Genomic DNA, 19,364 nt, shown 5'->3' on the forward strand with positions numbered 1-19,364 from the left:
GTGGTTGACTCACTACTGGGTGAGGCAGACATAATTAAACCCATTTTATTTAAAAAAAAAAAAAAAAAGGAAGTTTCACAGATGTTTAGAAAACTTGCCCAAAGTCTCATCGCCAGTGGCAAAGCGCCAATTCCCACCCAGAACTTGTAATTTCCAAATCCAATGTTTCCAGTGCTCCACCTCTGACTAAGGCGCGTCACACCAACGTGGAAGGAGTTCACAGTATGCCACTCTTAGGCGAGGCGGCGTTTTAAAGACAACAGGAGAAAGGGGTTGTGAAACCCACAAGAATAAATTCTTCATGGTACAAGTTTGGTTCCTCCAGGAATAGAGAAGATTTGAGTAGGCTTGAAAGGGCGTGAAGAACTTATATAGGTAACAAACCACCAGATTTCTGGAACCAGGCTGTCAAGGTTTAGAAGCTGGACCCGCCCTTTCCTGGGCTTAATCCAGAGGGAGTGGTGTCACCCATAGGTGCACTCAGGGCCCCTGACTTGCCGCCGGCTGAGACCCGCAGCCCCAGGCTGTGCTTCCCTTCAAAGGATCTCCCGTTCCGCGAGCCTGAAGTTCCAGGAGCCTAAAACCATCACCATCACCCTCATTAAACCTCTCGGAACTTGACTTCGGCTTTTTTAAAGCCGGGCGCTGTCATCACTTTGAGCCGCATAAATCACAGCCTCGACCGGCTGCAGATTCAGCGTTCCTTCCGTGGACCACAAACTTGGCCTCCGTTTCTCCCTCCACGGGCGAGGGTCGTGCCCTAAAGACCCCCGGGAACCCCGAAAAGCGTGCCTTGGACTTTGCAAAACTAACCCAGGAGCCTCTATTCCTCGCACCCGACCTAAGGCCAGGACTCCGCAGAACTACATCCTGTGACAATCACAAGGACTTTCTCCGCCCCGTCGGTGACGGGAAACTCGTGACTAGCTTCTCCGCTCGGAGCAGAAAGCCGAGAAATCAGAGGCGGAGCCGCCAGTCCGGCTAGCTATGAAGCCCCCGACGGACGGCGCGTGCGCAGTCTCTCACCACGGGACCTCCTTCCCGCCGCTGAGACTAGGAAGCGGGACGCCAAATCCGTCCCCGCGCAGCCGCCGCCGCCGGGCGCCGAGCGGGGCGGCTGCCCTGCCCGAGGCGCGCCTGCGCACGTTCCCACGCACGTTCCGGCGTACGGCGGCGGCCAGGGGTCGCGAGCCGGTGGAGGACCCGCGCGCGGAGGAGCCCGGGGAGTCAGCGCTTTTTCCCTCCCTCCCCCACTCCCCTCCCCGCTCCCTCCCCCCTTCCCCAAGAATGTTCCGCTACGAGGTAAGCTCTTGCGACCGGAAGTGGCCCCCCCTTCCTCGCGCGCCCCTTTCCTCTCACCCTCCGCGCTCCGGTCCCGTGCTCCTGGGGGGAGGGGGCGAGCCGTGGGAGTCGCGCGATCTAGCGCAGCGCCCCCGACCTGGGGTCGCGGATTTAGTCCGAGGTCTGGGAACCAGCTTTGAGGTTTGGGGGGCGGGACTGTCCCATCCGATGCCGCTGGGGAGAGTTGGCTTCTGCTTTGGGGTGGGGAGGGCCCGTTAGTGCGGTAACCTGACCGCCCGTCGCCCCCACTCGGGGAGGGGCGGTGGAGGGAAGAGCATTGCACCCACCGGGTGGCTGTTCTTAGGAAGAACCACCCGGGGATGCCCGGAGACGACTTTCCCGCCTACCCAGAACCAGCCCCCTTCTCCCGGGTTACCCACGGGTACACGCTGTACACCCCGGCAGCCCTCGGTCAGGGCGCCTGGACTTGCCCTTTGGCTGGGGCCCCGGACTGTTTACTAGGAGAGCGCTCCGAGCGGGAGGGGGCGTGTCCAGCTGAAGTTCTTTCTGGACGAGTGGAGTGAGCTGTGGGTTTGGCTACGACGTCGGAGGGGAATGCAGCAGCTCCAGAATGTGGAGTCTAGACCGTATCGCCCACTCGCTTAGTGACCTTGAGCCACTCCTAATCGCTGGACACAAGGTTTCTGGATTTATAAAGTGGAAGGACTGATCTAGGTGATTCCTGAGAGTCATTTCAATTTTAAAAAGCAGCGATTTGGTTAAGTCGATCTTGATGTTTTGGTTAAGTGGATCTTGATGATTTGGAAGGGAGTGCGCTGGAAGTTGCCTCTGATGTGGTGGCAGACTGCTTTGTGGAAGTTTGTGGGCCCTAAGATGGGTAGAAAGGCCAGTAAGGACAGATACTTGATAAAAGTGTTAACTGACTTTGTATAAACATGGAGAGAATGATGAGATACAATGAGCAGAAGTTGCCAAAAGGAAACTTGGAGATTAAGCTGAGTAAACCTGAAGAGATGGGGAGGGGGGTGGCAGGTCCAAACAGAATGTACCGAAAGTGTTATGGTAATATCTAGGTTTTATTTAGCAATATGCAGTCTTTGCCTTGTTTGATCCTCACAACAAACTATTTGAGGTAAGTGGTATTTGTCTCTGCGGCGCCACTTAAGAATCCAGGACCTAGGGCCTAGCACAGAACCTGAGACAAAAATGTTCTCAAATGATGCTAATGAGGGCTAGAGCACCTACCTACTACTTTGGGTTCCATTCTCAGCACTTCATTACACACACACACACACACACACACACACACACGATAGTTAATGGATTAATCAGAAAAGTGAGTTGCCTGTGTTTATCATGGCTTTTCTAGAGTTCATTTCTGTTTTTTTTCACTAGAGTTTAGGCCTATAGAAAGCAAAGTGAAGAGGTGGAAAATGAAAAGAAAGTTTTAAAAGAGAACACTGAAATTGTTGAAAACCCAGCATGAAAATAATGATAAAGATGTGAACTTAGTTAAAAAAGATACATAAAAGTACTCATTTTGGCAATTTGAAAATTTTCATCTCTGTTCCACCCGGTGATGTAAAGGATACTGTGGGCCTAATTTCTTGTGTGCATGAGAAAATGCTATCATTAGATTCTTGATAAAGTAAAGAAAAAAGATGCTTGGGGAAAATTCAAGTAAGGAATAAAGAATAGAAACAGAAACAAGCTACTGAAAGCGTCCAATGTCAGGGTAATTGAGGAGTATAAAATGCCATCTTTACAAAAGGTCATAATAAAACTATTATATTCACTGAGAAGATAAGGTGAACATTTTTAGAACATTATAAATGAGAATTTGAATTTCATGAAAAACTTCTTTTCATTTTTTTTTAGTCTTTGGAGGATTGTCCTCTAGATGAAGATGAAGATGCATTTCAGGGCCTGGGAGAAGAAGATGAGGAGATTGATCAGTTCAATGATGATACATTTGGGTCAGGTGCAGTTGGTAAGTGGCATCTTTTGTGTATGTATGTGTTGAGATTGAACCCAGGGCCTTGCACATGCCAGGCAAGCACTCTACCAACTGAGCTATAACTCCAGCCCAAGAGGCTTATAGTTTCATCTTCATCTCTTGCTCAAATACTTTGTCTTAGAAGGAGTAACCTTATTCACTAATTTGGCAAGTTAATCTTGATCTCGGTGAGAATAGTATGTCCTTTACTCAGAATAGTTCATCCTCCTATTGTGCTCTTCTGGTTGGTCATCTTTTATTCTCTAAGCCCTATGTCTTCCAGCTATCTGGTTTTGATTCTCGGTTGCCACCGTAAGGAATTCAGATGTTTAGATCAATAGACATTTGAAAGAGATTTTAAATAATTCTAAATAAAAGGAATTTTTATTTGGAGAAGATGTAACCTAAGGAAAACTCATGGACTAATAGAGAATTCAGATTCTAGTATTCTGCATGTTCTACATTTAGCCCAACACCAGTACATGGTTGTATTTAATAAAATAAAAAGCTTTTAATTCCAAGAATTTTAGCAATAGGAAATCTTCATAAGTTTGAAAAGTATTGTAAACAAATGAAATTTTATCCATCTCCAGATATAGATTAAATATTGTAAGAGCTGAAAAAAGTTAAAAGAGCTAAAGTAGACTTAAAGCTACAGAGTTGTAAATGCTGGGATAAAACAATTAAGAAGCAAGGCTATATGATTACATTTGAGAACAAAATTTACTTAGAACAAATTTAGAGCAAGTTAACTAAGTATTAGAAATTTATACTTTTTAAAGAAATGAATAGATCAGAGTCAATGTAGATATTGTTGTTTTGACTTAGTGTTGGAAAGCAGCAATAGCAGTGTTTATATTGTGGTGTGTCAATATTTGTAATTTCTTTAGAATTGCAGCAACAAATATTCAAAATTAAATAAGGAAGAAGAGGAAATGTAAAACAGTGGGTGATACCAATGTGTTAGTATCAAAAACAAAGGTTTTATAAAAGTTATAGTGGATAGTGTTTTGTGATGACTTTATAGCTTAGGTTTGTGAAAGCTTGCACAGAGTTGAATGAACTGGCAAAAATGAAAAAGTTTACTACTAGTCTTCCATTTATAAAATTAAGTAGAAACTGTGACTTTGTCATGATCTAGAGCAGCAAGAAGAATGTTAAAAGTATAAACTAGACTCATTACAGAAAGGAAATAAAGATCCTATGGATTGTAGTCATAGTTTAGGAGATGAGATTGCCCATCTCCACGGAGATGGCAGGGAAAGCTATGAAGAATAGAATTACAAATGGAGGGAACTACACATCCATTGATTTACATATTGCCATACTAGTTGTAACTGATGTGATTCTGCAATCTGTATACGGGGTAAAAATGGGAGTTCATAACCCACTTGAATCAAAGTGTGAAATATGATATATCAAGAACTATGTAATGTTTTGAACAACCAACAATAAAAATTTTTAAATAAATAAATAAATAAGAAACAAATGGAGGGAACTAATGTGAATTGCAAATTGCATAATAACCTAGACAATAAAAGTCATAACATTGTATTCTTGGTTCTAAACTTTTTCTTTTAAAACATGTACTGGGTATTAAATCATTTTTCAGCACATTCTTCAGTTGATGAAATTGGTCAATTGAAATTGATTCATTGCTACTATATTAAGATGAAACAACATAGTAATGTGTCCTTCCTTAGTTTTGAACTTGGACAGAGAGAAATGGGTCCTGCCTTCTCATGGACTTCCAGAGTGCTAAGGGCAGTTCCTCCCCACCCCCCGGAGTTTCTGTTTTTCCTTCAAGACAAGAATATTGCCTTTAAAAGAATATTAGAATGTGCAGAACTGTATTTTATATGATAGGAAAGAAGTATAAGTCCACAGTGCTCTTGGGTGCACAGTGAAAGAACAGGTAGTAAAATTAAAGGCAGTGAAATAGCATATGGTTAGTTTGCTTTGTACCATAGGGTAGAAGGGTATTAAGAAGGACTTCTTGGTTGGCCAAGGTTATAATAGAGAAAAGATGTCACAGGTGAGCGCTTTTCATTGAGAGTGTAGTATACTTGAATTGTAAGGTGAAAATCTTAATTCTTCAAAACATCTTTATATAAATATTTTAAAAAGAAAATTGCTAAGTCTACCTGTGATATGTTTGGCACACTTCTTACAGATTTAGCTGGTAGAGGAAGTTTAAGCCAGTAGATGAAATGTTAGATCTTTGACATAGGTTTTGATTGATAATTTTTAATTCATGGAGCTGACATCTTGAACAACACCTGTTTATACCGTGGATATTTTAGGTCACTGGCTACAAAAGCTCTGATATCACCTTTCCATAGGACACTAATCATTGGTCTACTCCCTTTAAAAAAGTTTGCATCATCTCGAAGCAATAAATGGTGTTAGAGTGATCCCAAACTCATTCTCTGAAAATAAAAGTTTACACCTTACATGGTTCTTATTATGTGCTTGGTATCGTTTTAATTGTTTTACATGTTATTAATTCTCACAGTAACCTTCTGAGGTAGTTATCAATATTATCCTCATTTTCACAAATGAGGAAGCAGAGTTACTGAGAGATTAAGTAATAAATACAGTCAGTATAAATTACCAGTTATGTTAAAACAGTCTTTGGGGAATCTTTGGAAATCTCTTGCCTTTGCTTGGATGGGCTTCTCATTCTTTCTCCTTCCCTTTTCTTGATAGCTGCTGTAATCTTTGGGGACTGAGATTGCCTTAAAATTAAATCACTTCTATTTCCTTTTTATTTTCTTTTCATTCAGAAATATCCCAGACAGGCCTGGGAGGCATTAAAGTATAAGTGTTTGAAAAAGCAGCGTGGAGTTCAGTAGCCCACATCACAGTACAGGGTCATTAGTTGGAAGAATACAGATACTCCTTTTCCTTCATTTCTCTGCTATTCTTTTGCCTATGCTTTAGCCTTTTAACCAATGATGCAATAAGGTCAAGTGTTGGCACATCTAAGTAACTATATTTTTAGGTCATTTGAAGAAGTAACAGAGTGAAATATTCTTTCAAACTAAGGGCATGAGTCCTCTCCTGATTTTTTTCATAAGAACAACCAAAAATAATGTTGGCAATGTTTTATGGCATAGATTCCTTTGCATCCATGTTTAAAATGCCAACAGTCACCAGGCATGGTGGTACACTCCTGTAATCCCAGCAGCTCAGGAGGCTGAGACAGAGGGATCACTAGTTCAAAGCCAGCCTCAGCAACAGCAAGGAGCTAAGTAATTCGGTGAGACCCTGTCTCTAATAAAATGCAAAAATTGGGCTGGGGATGTGGCAGAGTGGTTGAGCGCCCCTGAGTTCCATCCCTGGTACCCCCTCTCCCCCCCAAAAAAAATAGGGTTGGGGATGTGGCTGAGTGGTTGAGTGCCCCTGAGTTCAATCCCCAGTACCAAAAAAAAAGCAATAGTCAGTTCACAATATGTCCATTTTTACAGAACATGACTATTTAGACTATTTTTAAATGTTATTTTTAAGTGCAAATAAATTATTTGGTAGAATCTGGTAAAGTTAGCAAATATGAATATGGGGAGTGGCTACCAAAGATAATTTAGAACTCTACTACATTAAAACTAATCCACTAACAAATTAATGGTTTAAATTTGGGAAACTTAAAAATATATATTGTTTTAATCCTGAATTCAGGATTATAGACTCCCCACTCTTCTTGGCATAGCTGTTACATTTCAAAAAAAAAAAAAATTATCCTTTTTCAGCTTACTTTTTTTTTTTTTTTTTTTTTTTTTTTAGCAAGGATGACACCAATATTAAAGTCACAATCATTTATTACACTATTCCTTAAGAACGTTTCAGATGACTGGTCATTTAAATTAGTACTATAATTTTCATCTAAAATGGATTTTTCCCTTTTTTAAGCACATCTAGGTATGTTTATTGAGACCATTATAATGAAGTGGTTACTTCAAGTTCTTTTCTGTAAGAGGAAATTTCAGAGGAAGAGTGCCACCTGACTAAGCACTTTGTAAGAGGAAGCTTTTGGATGGGAAAGAAAATTCCACATAAGAATGAAAACACATATCTTAGAGGCTTAGATAGGGATATTTTGTGACTCTTGCCCACAGCCTTTATTACAGAAATGGCAAAGTGATCCCTATTTAAGAAACCCCTTACCATAGCTCCTATATTGTATATCACATTGACTAAAGAGCAGACAGTGGATCCTGGGATAACACAATTGTAGATTTGAAATCCCACTTCCCTTGCTTTTTGGATCAATAGGGTTATGTGATATATTATTATATTATAAAAATAGCAAATTTTAAATGCTTAGTCTGACCTTGCAGCGGAATTAGCCTACTTAAATATTCATTTGAGATGCTGTGGTATGTATAAGGTTATTTATGGTATTGATTGTTATAGTAAAAAGTTGCAAATCATCCAGATGGTTTTTCAGTAGGGAATAAATTACAATTCAGTTCATCAATAGAATGCAATCTTACATATATGTTTAAAAGAATGAGATAATATTTTCAGCAGTTATATGTGTATACACGTATGCATGCTTGAAAGTATATCCAAGAAGAATCAAGTTAAACTACAGATTGCATTCTTAAAATCTGAACAGAGCTGTGGAATTATGAAGAACTTTCACATTCTAAGTCATATATTGTGATGTTTGAATTTTTTTAATCTGTATTTTATTTGTAAACAGAAAGAAGACAATATAGATTTCTGTGTTAGCTACAAAGGGGATTACCTGTTATCCCTGAATGTGGAATTTTATAGAACATACAAGACATATAACTAAAGTAAGAATAGAGTACATAGCTTATACAGAAGAGTACATTTATGTGCATTAAAGTAGCACGTATAGGTGAGATGAAAATTTAAATATTTTGGAAAGCTTAATGAGGAGAAAGAGGTTTCTGCATTTGAATGCTAAAAGAAGCAGAATTGTGAGTAGTGCTTTTATGATAGAAATAGAATAGAATGATTAGATCCAAGAGAACTGGAGTGAGAGTTTTCATTCTAGAGAATTTGATGAAGGGTTCACAAGATTTTAGTCTGTGTGGTAATGGGACTCAAAAGTCAATGCTATATCAGCATAATAAATAAGAAAACAATGTTAGTGCTGCAGACCAAATAGCAATGTGCAGGAATAGCAAAGACATAATTAAAATAGAAGAGGAATTGGCCTTAGTCAAAGTTTCATCCCCTCTCCCTTGGCTAGTGGATACTCCCTTACAGTAGCCACCTGACTTCCAGCATTCCCCCCAACACTTCTCCTCTAATCTGCTTTTAATTCAGTAGCCTTAGTGATTCTTTCAAAAGTTAACCCATCAGCTCTGCCCCATTTTGGAGTGGAGTCGAAGACCCTGAATAACCTCCCTCCTCCAGACTCTGACTTTATTTTGTTCTACTCTTCCCTCTTGCTCATTCCTTTCCATTTGACTGTTTACCCTCTTATTGTCATATTCGTTGAGTCTCTGCTCAAATGTCATCTCAGTGCAGACTTCTTCTGAATATCTATTTTTTTCGATTTGCCTTTCTTCCATATTCCTGTAGCATTTTGCATCTTCTAATACAGTATCTAATTTACTTCCTCATTATTTTTATTGTCTATTATCTGTCTCTCCCCTGCTTTAATGAAAAAGCTATATGAGAGAAGGTCCCTGCATTCTGTCCGTCTACACAAAAAATAAATTTTTAAAAAATCAGGTAAAGAAAATAGCAGTTACAATTTAAGAGACAGTTATACTAGTACTACAGATTTTACTTTCCTTTGAAGTTTTTGTGTGGAGTATTGTAAAATCTCAAAACCAACAGGTGGTCTTATACTTACGTGTCGCTAGTTTGTTTTTTTAATTATAGTATTAGGGATTGAATGTAATGGTACTTTACCACTGTGCTACATCCCCATCCCTTTTTATTTTTATTTTGAGGCGAGTCTCACTCAGTTGATGAGGCTGGCTTCGCACTTAAAATCCTCCTGTCCCAGCCTTGCTCCTGTAGCTGGGAATACAGGCATATGCAACTGTATCTGACTTTGTATCACCATTTTAGAAATCAATTTCAGACTGTAATTTGGACACCACTGATAATGTTTTAAGTCATTAAGCCAAATTTTGTTCTTGGCATTGTATTTTTTGTTCTTAATAATGAAAAGCCCACTTTATGTGTTCCTTGTTTCAACCTTATTTCATGTCTTTAAATAAATGGAAGCTTTATTTGCTGTCTATCTTCTGGAGCTGGGTTATCATTTGGTTAAAGGAAGAATTTTATATATAAAACCTTTGTTTTGATATGAACTGTATTTCTTATACCACGCTATTGTCTTATAGATGATGATTGGCAGGAAGCACATGAACGCCTGGCTGAGTTGGAAGAGAAGCTACCAGTGGCAGTTAATGAACAAACAGGCAATGGAGAAAGGGATGAGATGGACTTGTTGGGTGACCATGAGGAGAATTTGGCAGAAAGACTCACTAAGATGGTGATTGAAAATGAACTAGAAGATCCAGCTATTATGCAGGCAGTGCAGACCAGGCCAATTTTGCAAGTGAGTAATTTACTCTTATTTGAGAACTATAGTCGACTATTAAAATATTGAGCTTTGCCATTATCACTTATGTCATAGAAAATTCATAATATGATTACTGATGATAGTAATTCTGGAAATAAAATTGGGGAATAATGTGTGTTCTGGAGCACTATAATTTCTTGTCAACTACTTGCCAGTAAAAACCTTGGACCCTTGTTCCCTAATAGCAGATGAGTCACCCAGAGACCTCACAGTATTGCAGAATTTGTATATATGTGTTTTGTTTGTTTGTTTGTTTGGTAGCCTCAACCAGGAAGTCTGAATTCCAGCATCTGGGATGGATCCGAAGTTCTGAGGCGAATCCGAGGACCACTTCTTGCTCAGGTATTAAAAAGTTTCTCATTATATAAAATTACTAGTATTATAAAATGTTAAGTTGACTCCTGTTGTCATTTTTCTTTACTGTGAACATGTCGATATTTATCATTTGCCAGTATTATGTCAACTACTGCATCCAGTACTTAGACGGCTCTCTCTGTTGATGTGCCCTTTATCAGCCCCCAGGGTAAAAATTGAGAGGGAGCCATTGGAACTCATGTTGTCAGTATATGATTTAAATTATTTTAAAAGTCTAGGCAGGGACAGAGAAGAGATCAGGGTTTGCCAGTGGTTAGATGTGGCACAAGGCATTAACAGTAAAAGAACAAAAGAAGGGGATTTTGCAGAGTGATAAAATTGTTCTCTGGAGGCAACATCTCTTCTATGTATTTATCAAAACTCAAAAAAATTGTATACCAAAGACTGAATTTTTCTACATGTGAATTAAAAAAAAAAAAGCTGGTGCAGTGATGCATTCATGTAATCTCAGTGATATAGGAGGCTGAGGCAGGAGGATCTTGAGTTCAAAGCCAACCTCAGCAACTTATGAGGCCCTAAGCAACTTAGTGAGACCCTGACTCAAAAAAATAAAAAGGGCTAGGGATGTGGTTCAGTGGTTAAGCACCCCTGGGTTCAATCCCTGGTACCAAAAGTAAATAAATAGATAAATAAATTATAAAATTTTTTTAAAAAGTATTTTTGACATCTGTAGAGATTATTAAAACATTTCAAGTTAGCTAATTTCTGTTTGTTTTGGGGTTTTTTTTTTAACTACTTCCTCATTAGGAAATGCCTACAGTGTCTGTACTAGAGTATGCCTTGCCTCAGAGGCCCCCACAGGGCCCAGAAGATGATCGGGATCTTTCGGAGCGAGCATTACCAAGGCGTTCAACTTCACCTATCATTGGGAGTCCTCCAGTTAGAGCTGTGCCCATAGGCACCCCACCTAAGCAGATGGCTGTACCCAGCTTCAACCAACAGGTACCTCTCATTAACAGGCACTCAGCCCAGGATATTGGGCATCTGGGCAAAATTATTTGGGAAATGGGTGATACTGGGAGGAGGGTGGAGATTTTGGGTAGGCTTTAGATTAGAAAGCAAAATAGCCAATTATAGCCAATTAGCAGAGAAGTTAGTACAAATAAGAGACACATTCCCGAATAGCCTTTGCTGCTGTTGTTGCTGCTGCCTTTTAATTGGGGGAGGAAAAGGGTAGTTAAGCACATTTAGGGCTTATGTACTTTTTAAAGTGTTTTACTGGCTGCCCAACACTTTGGCAGAGAGATAACTGAAAGCTGGGGGGGATGGGAACACTCAGCATTGTCCACATCCCTTTTTACCTTTAAGATATCCCTGCTTTCCCTAGAGCCTGTGCAGTCCTGTTCCATAGACTTTCCTCCACCTGAAACCAGCAGCTGAAAAGGAAGGCCAATTTGGAAGGTATGGGGGGAGGGTGGTGTTGGTATGGCCTAGTTAGGCTCAATTATCTATGAAATAAATGGTGGAGTCACAATGTATCATGAAATTGCTGAGCATGGCGGCCATATCACAGAGGCTTCAGAATAGGACTTAGTTAATCCTCCAGCTTTCTTATCATTCCTTCTCCCTCACTGCTACCAAAATACATCCTCTTGGAGAGAATTTGCAAGTCAGAATATCTGCTGATATCTCCCTCAGATAGCATGGAAGGGTGGGGATAACTGGAGAATTAGCTAAATCTTCCTCAGACTTTTCTTGATTTGTGAGAGGAAGTTATCAAAGGTTCTGGGTTTGAATCCATAGTTATAGCAGTCTGCTTAGAAGTAGGGCTTTGCATTGAGTTCTGTGTCTCTACCAGTACTTGAGGGGAGGGAGTGTAGGTGGAAGAAAAACTGATTTCATTGAGTGTAGTTGTATATATGTTTGTCCTAATAGATTCTGTGTCCGAAGCCTGTCCATGTTCGGCCCCCAATGCCACCACGTTATCCTGCTCCCTATGGTGAGAGGATGTCTCCAAACCAGCTCTGCAGTGTCCCGGTATGTCTCTTTACAGTCTAACAAAAAAGTGAAGTATGTACTTTGTGGTCACTGCCTGTGTGATTCAGTATGTAGAAGTGCTAACATCTCCTATGGAACACTTAAATTTTATAATCTCCATCCTTGAATTTCTGGGTCTTATGGTCCCCTGGTCAGAAGACATAGTTTATGTGTTTCTTAGCACTACTCTTTAAAAATCTAAGCTCTTTCTCGTCATCTGGTTTCATGTTAACTTCAACTCTCATTCTAATTTCTTTTTTGTTTTATGTGGCCATAATGTTTCATAATTTCTAGCATTATTCTTTTTATTTCTTCAGTAGTGTGTGCTACAATTTGAGAATTTTACAATCTAAGTTTATACTGCATTTCTACTGAGTTCCCTTATTACATTGATTTACCTGTTTCATGATATAATTGTTTCCTTACTTTATTTTTTTCCTTAGAACTCTTCCCTCCTGGGTCACCCTTTTCCTCCTACTGTTCCTCCGGTTCTCAGTCCCCTCCAGAGAGCACAGCTTCTTGGAGGAGCACAGGTAAGCCTGTGATTAGCTCTATCCATAAAGAACCCGCTTACTGTCTTAAGGTTCATTAGGACATAGATGTTTTTGTTAGTAAACACCACTGTCTCTTATTTTTGCCTTTAGTTTTTAAAACAAAGTTATTGATGGAAACAGTATTCAATTTTCAGCAAGCAGGTGAGCTTACTGCTGATTTAAGGTTAACTCAATCTTAAGATCTTGTTCCTCTTTTTAGCTACAGCCTGGTCGGATGTCTCCCAGCCAGTTTGCACGGGTCCCTGGATTTGTTGGTAGTCCTCTTGCTGCCATGAATCCCAAGTTGCTGCAAGGGCGAGTTGGGCAGATGCTTCCCCCAGCACCAGGCTTCCGTGCCTTCTTTGGTGCTCCACCCCCTGCAACACCACCTCCACAGCAGCACCCTCCCGGCCCAGGACCTCATCTGCAAAACCTAAGGTATATAAAACATGCCAATGTTTACCCATTGCCAGCTAAGTCTCTTGATAATTCCAATTTAGTTTTTTAATATAAAAGTCTCTTAATATTTTTTAAGTGAGGACTGGGGCTGTAGCTCAGTGGTAGAGCTCCTGCCTTGCACTTGTGAGGCACTGGGTTCATTCCTCAGCACCACATAAAAATAAATAAATAAAGATATTCATCACTAGGTCCCACCAAAAATACACACACACACACATACATACACACACACATACATATATGAATGTATCTTGTAAGTGAAATATTTTGAGATCCTCAAGTCGGGGTTTGACAGTTTAGGCTTTCTTATGTCATCATCAAGAATCATGCATCCTGTGCACATTTATACGTTACAAGTTACTCACCTTTTATTTCTTCTAAAGTTTTTTACTTCTCATTTCATGTCCACTTTACAAACACACACTAAGATATGCACACATGGTATTGATCACTTAAGAATCATAAGTAAGGATGAGAGATGTGAATAATGAGAAGTTTAAAAAAATAATAATGATAAGTTGGCAAGTCTTGGTATCTGCTACATTTTTTACTTCTACCTTCTGATTTTATAACAAGAGGAGTTCAAGTTCCTGCTTTGATAAAATTGTTTTTTATTACATACATTGTATTATCAGGGTTCTCAAGAAAAATAGAACCAGTAGGAAAAAAATAGAGAAAGGGTTAATTTTATTTTAAGGAATTAACAAATGTGATTGTGGAAGCTGGCAAGTTAAAAATTTATAGGGCAGGCCAGAAATCACTAAGAATTGAAGTTGCATTCTTGAGTTTGAAATGTTATATGTTGGCAGGCTGGAGATTCAGGCAAGACTTCTGTGTTCCAGTCTTGATGCAGAATTTCTTTGGAGACTTCTGTTTTTGTTTTTAAGGCAAATAAACCTCTTGAGAGAACACTGTTAAACAGGAGCAAAAAGAAAATCACATGCTTTTTCTAAAAAATTTCCTGAGATTTCATGATCATCCTCTTAGTTGAGAACTGGTCTTTGTGGAAGATAGGTTTTTAAAAAGTGACTTTTTTACTTAGAGTCTCTTTAGAATACACTTGGCAGTCCCTACTGAACCTATGTGAAGTTATCCTGTTCTGATAGCATTTGTGAAAACTTCAGATCATCAGGATGACAGAATGAAAGGCCTTTTTTTTTTTTTTCATTTTTTTCTTAGATCTCAGGCCCCAATGTTTAGACCAGACACAACTCACCTTCATCCACAGCACCGGCGGCTCTTGCATCAGAGACAGCAGCAGAACAGGAAGTAAGTACTCAGTGTATTCCTTGGTGGTTTACTGGACAGTGTAACAAAATGTTATTAATTTAGTTTACTTTCTTAGTTTACTTAGTATGAAGCTGATTTTGCTGGTAAAGTTATGTCACAAATGCTGTCATTTTTATGTTTTTGACACACTAGCTTTACTAAGATTTTATCAACAAATTACCAAACTGTTCTAACTCTGTTGATCATAAGTTGAGCTCTGAATTCTTTTAAAGGTTATAAGAACCTTACCAAGTTCTTAGCATTCTCTTTAACTACATTTTCTTTGACTTTCAGTTCAGAATTAAATCTTAAAAATGTAGTGACCATGTAATGCATTCCACTGCTGTCGTGTATGTAAAAAAATTTTAAAAATCAAATCAATAAAAAATTTTTAAAAGAGGAAAAAAATGTAGTGACCAGCCTCACATTTGGGTCTTAATGTGAACCCAGTGGTCATTCTTTATTTCTATAAAAATTATTTAATTTTTATTCAACAAATATAAATGTATACATTTACATATATCTCCCATCTGTGTATTGTGGACTGTGGTAGGTTTTGAAGATTTTAAAAAAAGCACACAAGACAGATAAAGCCTTTGCCTTTGTAGTTTCATATAAAGTAATTCCATAATTAGGCATCTAAATAAAATGAAGAGAATAAACCAGGCATGGTGGTACATGCCTAGCTACTCAGGAGACTAAGACAGAAGGATCATAGTTTCAAGCACAACCTGCCTCAAATATAAAAAAGGACTTGGAGTGTAACTCAGTTGTAGAGTACTTGAATAACATGAGCAAAGCAAGAAAGAAAAGAAAAAAATAAACTCTGAAGTTTCTTCAACCATCCATTTTATTGTTTTTTGAGTGTGTGATTCCTTCTCAGTTTCAGAAATGTTCCAGAATATTTTTGCAGGTTCAGAAGAAAGAAACCAGTGTGGATTATTAAATAATACTCCAAAGTACAAATTATATAGGGAAAGATTAATACATTTGACTATTAAAAATATCAGACCTTAATATAACAAAAGCCATGCAGAAACATACAACTCCAAATAGAAGAAACACAAGTGGCTTATAGAAATGAAAACATGGTCAAACTCACTCAAAAAAAAATGCAAGATTAAAATTAGATAACCACTTAACATGATCAGACAGGCAAAACTTATGAAGTGTCACTTTTGGCAAAGTTGTAAGTTTGTTGTCTTAAGTGGAGAAAAGAAAACTACCTGCTTCATAGGGTTCTTTAGGGTTTATACAGAAGTCCATAAGTAAAAGTATTTAGTATGTGGTAAGATACTCAGATCTTTGTTACTCATATAGTTTTATTTCCTTGAGTATGTACTACATAGCTCTTTCCTTTGAAGACTTGATTTTTAATTGGCCTGTTTGATTCCTGTAATGTTATAACCTTTAATTAATTAATAATTAATATGCCTACTTAGAGTGAATGTGGCATATGTTTTTCAGTCAGCATCGGAATATCAATGGGGCTGGAGATAGAGGAAGTCACAGGAGCAGTCATCAAGATCATCTTCGAAAAGATCCATATGCCAATCTCATGTTGCAGCGGGAAAAAGATTGGGTCTCTAAAATCCAAATGATGCAGCTGCAAAGCACTGATCCCTACCTGGATGATTTTTATTACCAGGTAAATACTTGGTGCTAGTTTTGAAAATAACATTTTGGCCCCTTAGGCTAGAAAAGGTATTTGACTTAAATTAAAAGTCGTAGCCTTTGGGCTGGGGGTGTAGCTCAGTGGTGGAACATGTTCGAGGTAGAATTTTCTTTTGAGGTAGTCCTCAAGCAGTTGATAATTTACTAAACAAATTCTGTCCTCGCTTCAAGCAAGAGACTCTTGAGCTGTTTGCTCTGAGACCAGTGTTTTCAGTTTCTTTGGCTTCAGTAATCTGGTTCTATCAGTTAAGTATATTGGCAGTCTAAAGACATTTCCTTCGATTAAAGTTTTTGAAGGCTAAGGATTTTTTCTTGGTAGAGGTGAGGGGGCAGTTTGGGATTGAACCCTGGGCCTCAAGCATGCTAAGAATATATTCCACCACTGAGCTACACCCTGAGCCCAAATGCTATGAATTTTAATATAGTAAATGTTAGCTTGAATCTAGCAAAAATTAGAGATCAGTACATTTCTATGGTTCAAGTTGTGTTACTGCCACTATTGTAAAATAATTATTTGATGGTAAAGAACAATCATAGTCTGTGCTTGTGTTGCAACTGAAATCATTTTGTGGTAGAATTACTTCGAAAAACTGGAGAAACTGTCAGCTGCTGAAGAAGTGCAAGGTGATGGCCCTAAAAAGGAACGCACCAAGCTCATCACCCCTCAGGTGGCCAAACTGGAGCATGCGTATAAGCCAGGTAAGATGCAGGCCCTTATATGATAAGAGAAATTTGAGATGCCACTGATTTGATAAAATATAGGTGATACGTTATCTGTTTTGTCCTCTTCTGGGGGCAGGGAGGAGAGGGCATTCCTGCTGTTCTATGCATGTGGATGGTTTGGAAATAATTTATAAAGTACTATTGCCTTTAATATATGCAAAGATCAGCCTTTATCTGAGCATAAAGTGTATGGCTTGACAGATGACCTCTTGGGTGCTTTTGATATTTCTAAAATAAATGAGGAGGAATGAGAAAGGATAGATTGTAATAAGGAGTTCCTTTAAAGGATACGTAGGTTTTTTTGTAGTAAGTTGTTACACCATGAGTAAAGAACAGAAAAGTAAAAATTTTGTGAATGCTTCCTGCCTGCATTGCTGAGTTTTTATTTTGTTGGAATTTTTATTTTTATTTTGTCCTTACAGTGCAGTTTGAGGGTTCTTTGGGGAAACTTACTGTCTCTAGTGTGAATAACCCTCGAAAAATGATTGATGCTGTTGTGACATCTCGGAGTGAGGATGATGTAAGTGTCTGTAGAATTATATATTTAAGAATGTCTTGGTGGTCACCAGTTACTTTGGAGTCATTGTGGAATGAGATCAGGCATGACGGAGTTGTTTGTAGTCTAACCCAGAGCTTACAACCTGGCACATTATGGCCTTCTGGTTTTCAACAGACATGCTGAAATAATAACACCTTCATTTCTCATGTAGCTGGTGAAGGCCAGAAGAGGCAGGAATCTAGACTAGGCATGTTTGTCTGCAAACAGCATCTGTTTACTCCAGTTTGCTATTTTTAAAAAATTACTATTTTCTGGATGGGGATATAGCTCAGTTGGTAGAGTGTTTGCATTCCACGCACAAGGCCCTGGGTTTAATCTCCAGCTCCACAAAAAAATAAATACTATTTTCTGTGTGTTTTCAAAATTTGCTATGAAATTTTAATCCTCCGTAAAATTCTATAATTACCATTTGTCTATCTATAAATTCAGTTTGTGTGTTGGTTGAGTCCATCAACTCTGAACTTTGTGCTAGTGTCATTTTAGATTATTAACTTTCACAGAATCAAAATTTTCTTAAAATATTTTCACAGTTGAACTACAGATGCATACTTGGAAAATTGTTTTTAGCAGAGTTATTAGACACTGAATATTCTTGTCTTTTAGGAGACAAAAGAAAAGCAGGTTCGGGACAAGAGAAGAAAAACCCTTGTCATAATTGAGAAAGTAAGTTTTAGAATTTGTTGTTATAATTAGTTTCAAATAAGGAACTGTCAAGTATGTGTGTACCCAAGAAGCAGAGAAGTGAGCAATGACTCAGTGTTCTTTGATTTAATTAAAAATATACTCTTATTAAGTACTTATTGTGTGCCACAGCACTACAGAAAGAATTGTGGTATACCTTCCCTATGGCATCATGGAAAGAATCCTGCAGTTAAAATTAGAAGTACTGGATTTTTGTTCAGACTTGTTGAATTAAGAGCTGAGTATTTCTGGGCAGGTCACCTTTCTAAGCCTGGTAAAAATGGGAATAAAATTTATATTGTTTCTCCTATGGATTAATTAAGTCAATTTATAGATAATTATTGGGCACTCATTGGGTGCTAAGGAAAATATATAGTTGGTGTGTAAAGCATAAATCCCACGTGGCAAAGCCATAGAAGATGGCCTTAGAGTATATTTTCTAGGCTATAAATTATATCTTCCATTTCTGAGGCTATGATATGAAAGTGAGTTATTTAATATTTCTGTGCTGTCATCAGTTTCTTTGTCTATAAAAATGAAGATGATTATGATAGTTTTCTTGTGGCGAGTGTTCAGTGAATGAGCATGAAGTGTTTAGAACAGAGGCTGGCACCCAGTGGTAAAATCACTTCTTATTAATATTTTTATAAATACAAAGTTCACTGTGGCAGTAAAACAGAATGTTATATATACAGTGCTATTGTTGCTGCACTGTATATTTGGAAAGTGTAATGATATTTCACTATCTTTATCTGCTAGATTAAAAGTCAGGGAGAAATAAAAAATGATACATGAAGAATTAAGTTATTTCACCCAGTTTTCCTATATTTTAAAGACCACCTTTTGTTTTGTTTTATCTGAAGTTTATGGTGATCTTATCAGGTCAGGTGGTCCGAAACTGTAAAGTTGTTTATTAGATACTTGATGATCTTAACACAGCATGCTGTGGCCTGCTTTGTCTCTCCCTTAGACTTATAGTTTACTTCTTGATGTGGAGGATTATGAAAGGCGTTATCTCCTAAGTTTAGAAGAAGAGCGGCCTGCCCTGATGGAAGAGAGAAAGCACAAAATCTGTAGCATGTATGACAACTTGAGGGGTAAATTGCCCGGGCAAGAGAGGTAAGCTTTGTGCACTTTGAGAAAAACATGAGACTACCTGGACTTCTGTCTCTCTCAGACTGAGTTTTACACATTTCTGCCTTTTCAGGACCCTTCCCTGCTATCTCTGTAAACTCAGAA

At 38.6% G+C, this 19,364-nt stretch overlaps 1 protein-coding gene and 1 long non-coding RNA gene across 2 annotated transcripts in view; one reads left to right on the top strand and one right to left on the bottom strand.

The window, feature by feature from the left end:
- LOC124093277 (uncharacterized) overlaps positions 1-1,785 on the bottom strand; it is an 18,502-nt gene extending 16,717 nt beyond the window's left edge. Inside the window, exon 1 of the long non-coding RNA XR_006851900.2 lies at positions 1,360-1,785. This is a non-coding gene — a long non-coding RNA (uncharacterized LOC124093277). The remainder of the gene's footprint in view (positions 1-1,359) is intronic.
- Positions 1,157-19,364, top strand: part of Patl1 (PAT1 homolog 1, processing body mRNA decay factor) — a 27,278-nt gene continuing 9,070 nt past the window's right edge. The window contains exons 1-14 of the mRNA XM_046445674.2: positions 1,157-1,302; positions 3,181-3,292; positions 9,634-9,851; positions 10,137-10,217; positions 10,998-11,192; positions 12,126-12,227; positions 12,671-12,760; positions 12,981-13,198; positions 14,399-14,488; positions 15,956-16,136; positions 16,738-16,861; positions 17,308-17,405; positions 18,048-18,107; positions 19,096-19,244. Of these exons, the coding sequence (XP_046301630.1) occupies positions 1,288-1,302; positions 3,181-3,292; positions 9,634-9,851; positions 10,137-10,217; positions 10,998-11,192; positions 12,126-12,227; positions 12,671-12,760; positions 12,981-13,198; positions 14,399-14,488; positions 15,956-16,136; positions 16,738-16,861; positions 17,308-17,405; positions 18,048-18,107; positions 19,096-19,244 (1,733 nt within the window). The 5' untranslated portion in view covers positions 1,157-1,287. The remainder of the gene's footprint in view (positions 1,303-3,180; positions 3,293-9,633; positions 9,852-10,136; positions 10,218-10,997; positions 11,193-12,125; positions 12,228-12,670; positions 12,761-12,980; positions 13,199-14,398; positions 14,489-15,955; positions 16,137-16,737; positions 16,862-17,307; positions 17,406-18,047; positions 18,108-19,095; positions 19,245-19,364) is intronic.

The sequence above is a fragment of the Marmota monax genome, unplaced genomic scaffold, assembly GCF_021218885.2.
Source record: "Marmota monax isolate L192 unplaced genomic scaffold, Marmota_monax_Labrador192_F-V1.1 WCK01_AAM20220418_F8-fsc00038, whole genome shotgun sequence".
Classification (NCBI taxonomy): Eukaryota; Metazoa; Chordata; class Mammalia; order Rodentia; family Sciuridae; genus Marmota; species Marmota monax.